The sequence below is a fragment of the Oculina patagonica genome, unplaced genomic scaffold, assembly GCF_052425735.1.
Source record: "Oculina patagonica isolate OP01 unplaced genomic scaffold, crgOcupat unplaced929, whole genome shotgun sequence".
Classification (NCBI taxonomy): Eukaryota; Metazoa; Cnidaria; class Anthozoa; order Scleractinia; family Oculinidae; genus Oculina; species Oculina patagonica.
In genome coordinates this window covers 231-7,054 of record NW_027558832.1, presented here as the reverse complement: position 1 = coordinate 7,054, position 6,824 = coordinate 231, and the positions used below count along the sequence as shown (strand labels likewise).

The window sequence follows — 6,824 nt, the reverse complement described above, 5'->3', positions numbered from 1 at the left end:
CCAGTTTATTTATCAACTGTCTGAAAAGGGCTTTCATCTTTTGGGGTGTGGTGAAAAATAGGGGCATGGTATTTTTAGGGGGTGAAAAGAATAAACACGGAAAAATTACGGTCCCTACTCTCTTTCTCCCCTTCACCACCCCCCTGATATACCCTACACCCTCCCCCCTTTTTTACTATCCCCACTACCCCCTATACACAGATATCTATTTTTTTTTTCTAACCTTGCTCAACTCTCACTCTGTAGTACTGCGCCTTTAACCTCTTGACCACGAAGGATTTGTTGCAAATTTCACCCAGATTTGTTGTTATTATAACTTACTTGGTACCAGACTCCCATTCGCTCGGCTAAATATGCGTGCATGCGCACTTCACAGCAAATGAGACTTAGAAAATTCGAAAGATGGCTGAACCATGCCATATGTGTTTCGAAAGAAATATTTTGTAAAGAATTAGCGGCATTGAAAGAGAAACAAGTGAAAAAAGAATCGCCAATAACGCTATTTATCGAAGACGAGTTCTTTAACATTAGCAAAGCCAAGCTTACCTGAAATACCAGACCGTGAAGCAGCTTGGAATTCAATCCCAAGAAGACAGCGATCGAACGATCAAAGTGGGAAATCTTGACAATAACAAGTAAGAAGTGGGCTTATTTCAGCAGACAAAAGAAAAGTGGTGGCTAAAAGAGATTTTTACGAAGTGCTATTTCTCCTTCAAGCTGCTCATTGTGGTCGAGAAATTACTTGTGAACAGACATGACAACTATTCCGAAGTCAACGTGAAAGTGACAGCCATATTTGTTCATCTCTTCGTACAGTTTTCATGCGGAGCAGCAGTCGAGCACAAGTTGTGTTAAGATTGTTGATAAACCTATTCAATCTCCGAAACTTTTATCTCTCCTGAAGATTGATTTAATGGATTCTCGTAACTGTTCATGCGATTGCAGCAAGGAACATAAGTGGGCGAATGAACATAACTGCTCATTATCTTTCTAAAATCATGGTGCATCCCAAGGCGCTTAAACGGCCGGAGAGAAACAAAGACTATTCAAACACTACTTCTTCAGTTGGAGACTTTATCTCTATTAAAGTTGATCGTGTCGACAAGACATTGTTCCTTCATTCAAATCTCCTTCTGGGAAAAATTGAAGAAATTGTAATTACTTTTTTCACCCACCAGTTCATATCCTTGAACAGCTAGCACTCAGAACATTAAACTTGATTATACTACTGTGTTGTCATTTTCTGCAGCATGTAGAAAGGGTACTTAAATGCATTCTTCTTAGAATAAACTCAAATATCAAATTCTAAATACCTGTTGTTTTTAATTAGTGACTGGGTGAAAAAGCATAGGGTGACTTTGTTGTGCAATGCCCTAACCTCAAATAAAAGCTAACCGTCCAAAATGAGTGCTTAACCCTAATCACTTAACTGAGTGCTTAACCCTAATCACTAAACTGAGTGCTTAATCCTTCTCACTTAAACAAGTGCCTAACCCCGATAAGCATGTACAGCCCCTAAGCTCAAACAGAAGCTAACCGCAAGTCAAGTGGGGTGAAGCTAACTCGCAAGCAAACTGGGATGAAGCTAACCGCAAGCAAACTGGGGTGAAGCTAATCGCAAGCAAAATGGGGTGAAGCTAACCACAAGCAAAATGGGGTGAAGCTAACCGCAAGCAAACTGGGGTGAAGCTAACCGCAAGCAAACTGGAGTGAAGCTAACCGCAAGCAAACTGGGGTGAAGCTAACCGCAAGCAAACTGGGGTGAAGCTAACCACGAGCAAACTGGGGTGAAGCTAACCGCAAGCAACATGGTGAGACTCTAAAGGGAAGCCGTAATTTAATAAGTATAATAACTTTGTGTAAAAATCACCTTGACTCATATAACTTTTAAAACAGGGGACCTCTAACCCTAAGCCCAAACACTTTGCTTAACTTCAACCATATAGAAAGAACAAACAACAACTCTGATTTGTAAAATAGATCTATTGAAAAAATTGAACTGTTCTAAAAAATTGAACTGGTCTAAAAAATCGAACTGGTTTGAAAAAAATGAACTGGTTTGAAAAAAATTAAACCAAATATAAAATTAAACCATAACATAGACATCCTACATTGCACAGTACCTGCCCAAAATCTCTCACAGTCATTACAGTTTGAATGGCTTCTTCATAAACATCTCGTGCCTGAATAAAAAGACATAATTATTACATAATGTCACTCTGCGAATTAATTTTCAAATTTAAGTGTTTCATTATGTAACAATGAGTGCAACATTATTTTAACTATAAAATGAAAAGAATAGGTTGAACATAAATATTAATTTAAAAAAGTGCAAAATTAATATTAATAATACAATGTTGATGTGGTGAATACTTTTGAAACTGCAAATGTTGCAGAGCTCTGCTAGCAGTGTATGACCTTCCCTGACCTTTTCAAAGTGTCCACTTCTTATGAAAAAAATCAGCCAGTGAATTCCAAAGTTGTCCCAAGCTGTCAGAAAATCGGCGTAGACCTCCACGAATAATGTCAGTCACTTTGAGACTTTTGATCTAAGACAAGAACAAAAGGCTGTCACATACTGTTATGTTAATGTATTATGTGTATAATTTTGTTCTGTCCTGAGCTGGATAGTGCCGCATTGGCGCATATACATGCATACATCAGGCATGCCAACTTTTTACAAAGACTAAATGAAGTACAAAGGATCAATAACTGGTTTTCTGCTGGGAACTAAATATATTATGTGTATTTCCAGAAAGTGTCCATTATTATTACCCAAAGTTGGGAATTCTGAGAGGGAGGAGGTTAACTAATAAAAGTTTTTTTTTTTTTACTTTTTAATTTTGCTAAACTGGATGAAGCTAAACTGGAATTTCCAGAGGGAAGGAGTATGGATATTTTCTGGAAAATAATTAACAATTAATATTAAAATAATTATTTTAAATAGTCTGAGAACTTTTACTTAGATCTACATGTAATTAAGTGAGCCAAATTAAATATAATTATCCTTACCTTATCAGGATTCTTGGAGATAAGTTCACAAAGTTCCTGCCAAAGCTGAAAACAAAAGATAACATAGATTTTAAAAAATATATAACGACAGTCTCAGTCTGTGAACACACTCAAAATGAATTTGTAGCAGAGTCCTTACATACTGCAGCTTTTTACAGCAAGGCGCCCAAATGTGTGACCACTTTTAATTTATTCACATTCTTTCGTGCAGATTTAATCCAATCAAAAGCCGTGGATAGCTTGCAGTTGACTTCTGATTGGATTAAATCTGCACGAAAGAATGTGAATAAATTAAAAGTGGTCACACATTTGGGCGCCTTGCTGTAATATTTGTGTTGTGGTTCAATTTTATCTTTGGTTTTAAATTTTTCAAACCAGTTTCATTTTTATTTTTCATTGTCTTATGTTCATTATCATAATTGGAAACAAAGGGAAATAAAAATCAAACTGGTTTGAAAATTTTTAACCCAAAGATAAAATTAAACCACAACATTTGCATTATTTCTTTTATTGCAGTCTTGTGGATGACTCAAATGGGACTTTAAGTTATTGATTTTCCTACAGACCTAGTCTTAAGGAAATTCGTCATTTTACAGTTTTTTAAATTTTTAATCCCTATTTTTAGAATTTTTAATTGTATATTTATTTATTATATTATGAATTTTTATATTTAATTTCTAAACTGTATATACTAATTGGTTGTAATTTTTAATTTGAGGGCCACTAGTTTATCAGTTTTTACTGTTTGGCATCACCCTCTTTTATTAAAGTTGATTGATTGATTAATATTAATTGATTATAAATGCAGGTTCAAACATGCATAATTACATTGCATGAGACAAATCGTTCCTCAAGAATGCTATCAAAATTATTATTAACCACATTACTCTAGCCGCATTTTTTTTTACCTTACAAAAACATCTGTTAGAGAGACTTATTGTGCATACCATTGATAGCACACAAGAATAAAATACAAAACTTACATACAAGAGATAAAAACAATAATTTTGAAAAACACGCTTTCAATTGGCGTAATTTTGACAACTGATCACTGACATTATTATCAAACATGTTTATCAAATGATCTTAATAAAAACACTCATCTCCAGGTCTACTTCAGGCTAGGTTTAAAAACACTTATTACTAACAGTAGTTTAATATATTCGACTTCTATATTTACCTTATGATTTGATTTGCCTTCTTTGGATACAAATTTCTCCTTCAAAAACAAAAGAAAGATAAAATAAATAATATAATTATCACAAGTACTTTTACTTGACTTCAAAAACTCATAAATAATACATAAAGAAAATACAAAGGAAAAAAAAGTTTAATAAGTGTCTTGACTTTAAACTTGATAAAGCACTCCTGCTATTTTTATTAAACATTACTTAAAATAAGTCTCATTTAATTTATATGGAACTTGTATTTGTCAGTAACAGATTCTCAAATTTTGAGGAGCAGCTTTACAAGAAGGAAAAAGAAACAACAGGAGAAGAAGGTGCTAAAACTATTAATTTTGAGATGAATGAATTTAATAAAATAAAACATAAGAAATTAATTAACCACCTACCAGAAATAATATAATTTATAAAAGGGATAAGTAATAAAATTATTTAATATGAAATAACTGCTTCTTCAGCAGGTACATTTAAACAATCCTTCAGTTAGGTTGTAGGTTGCATTAAAATTTTTTTTATATGTTATTAACAGCTGCAGATTATGAATACAGTGTACCTTGTTGACTATGAAAGCAAGACGTGTTGCTGCTTCATCCAGCCATCCTACAGACTTGAGATAATCAATATAATCCTCTGTGTTTTGAGGCTCTAACTGTTAAAAATTAATTCAAAAATAAATAAATTAAAACCATCCTACATAAATTCAAAGCGATGCTCTTTCAAAAAAGTATTATATCAATTTTGATATAAAACAAAAAAGTCAAAAGGAAATGAAATCCTTTTCTATGAACAAACCTTCAAGTATCTTCTGTAGACTCTGACAGCAGTCTCAGGAATGTGGTATTTACGAACAAACTTAAGATATAGAGGCCAGATACGCGTGTGCTGAGTAATGGGAAGCGCTCTCAATGCTCTGTCAAATGTGCGGCGTGTCCTTGTCACTTTACACTGGTCCACTAAAAACTGACAATAATCTATCCAGATTCTTGGCATCTAGAGAAAGAGAGGGAATTTAATGCTTCCAAAACATATTTTATTAATAAGATCACAAGAAATGCAGGGAAACCAGGGAGTAATGTCTTATATAATATCATATACTGCTAGCAAAACAAAGTCTTTACTTTGAACTCAGAGTAAAATCAATCAGCTTTGTTTGCAAAAAAAGCAGGCACCTTTTGAATCTACATTTCAAAAAAATGTTAGACAAGACCTGAAGGTTCCTGTATCGGTATGTCTAGGATTACAAAACAATAATAATTTTTTGACAGTTTTAAGAAATCAGTACATGTACAGGATGTGCACATGGACACTACTGCCTTTCTACATTATATCAAGCTCCTTATTCACAGTCACATGATTTACACTGAAAGCTCTATTAGGACATACCTTATGCATGAAGACAAGAGACCTTTCAAAAGCATTGTTAATGTCCTCATAAGCAGGGTCTGTTATGGGTCTGTGGAAAAATTTTAATTTAATTAATTTAAAACAGACAGACAAGTGGTTATTAATAACTCAATATTACAGTGAAACGAACTCAACCGGGGCCACCCAACGTTTTTTAGCCAATCACAAGACGTGTTCAAAACAAAAGAATTGGAGTTCCTTGGTCAGGGGACCAATCACAGTGAAGGGCAATTTTAACTCTTCGCTTGACTGAATACGATGCGAAGGCACGCTAAAGTGTTGTTTTTACGGCAAAAATATAATTTTGTTCATTTCGTTTAAGGTTAAGGCGAAATTCTGCCAGTAATTTGGAACACTGGACGGAATCAGCGTAAATACGTTTACCGAATTACGGCCGCGAATATTTTTGAAGACTGAAAGGATTCAGCGTATCACCGAATTACGGCGAGCAATTTTGAAGACTTCGAAACACTGAACGAAGTGATGAACGTAGCGAAATAAATTTACTGGCCGATTCACGGCCAGCTCAATATTTTCCGAAAGACGGCTTGGAATGTCGAAGACGAAAGCTTGGATAATTTATCGAATATTACGGCCGGGAGTTTTGAAGACTGAACGGACGCAACGTAAATATAAAATTTACCGAAGCATGATCGGCTATAAAACTTACATTATGCCACACATTTTCCAAAACACGGCCGGGAACGTCGAAGACGAAAGCTTATGTCAGTTTTCCCTCGAATTTGCGGCCGACATTTTTTGAACACGAAACGGGCTCAACATAAAAATAAATTTACCAAATTACAGCCGCTAACAAGTATGCGTGAACCTGTCACGTTTCTGCACGTTTTGTTGAGTTTTATCCGGCGATGAATATATTTATGGTTTGAAATGTTCGCCGTTGTAATTTGTTCATTAGGTACAATGTTCTTTTTATCACTGTATCACTGTATAGATATCACTGATGTAATACACTGAGTTTATCTCTTAGTGGACCGGTGTTGATTCGCTTCGGCAAATATATATACTGGTTTGAGGGTGAGCCGTTTCGTCTTCACAGTTTCAGCCTGTGTCAATTCGCAAATAAATTTGTGTCGAGTCCGTTTTGTCTTCATTCCAGGCGCAGGCCGTGCTATTTTCGTTGAGTCCGTTCAGTCTTCAAAATTCCCGGCCGTCATTCGGTAAACTTATTTACGTTGATTCCGTCCAGTGTTCTAAATTACC

General features: G+C 34.9%; 1 protein-coding gene across 1 annotated transcript; it reads right to left on the bottom strand.

The window, feature by feature from the left end:
- Positions 1-2,127: 2,127 nt before the first annotated feature.
- LOC144641421 (pre-mRNA-splicing factor SYF1-like) lies at positions 2,128-5,649 on the bottom strand (the record flags this gene model as incomplete). The annotated part of the gene is made up of 7 exons (XM_078500437.1): positions 2,128-2,183; positions 2,429-2,549; positions 3,013-3,057; positions 4,193-4,231; positions 4,750-4,845; positions 4,989-5,186; positions 5,580-5,649. Coding segments are annotated over 6 exons (565 nt in total), but the record flags the coding sequence as incomplete, so codon positions are not given.
- Between the last annotated feature and the right edge of the window lie 1,175 nt (positions 5,650-6,824).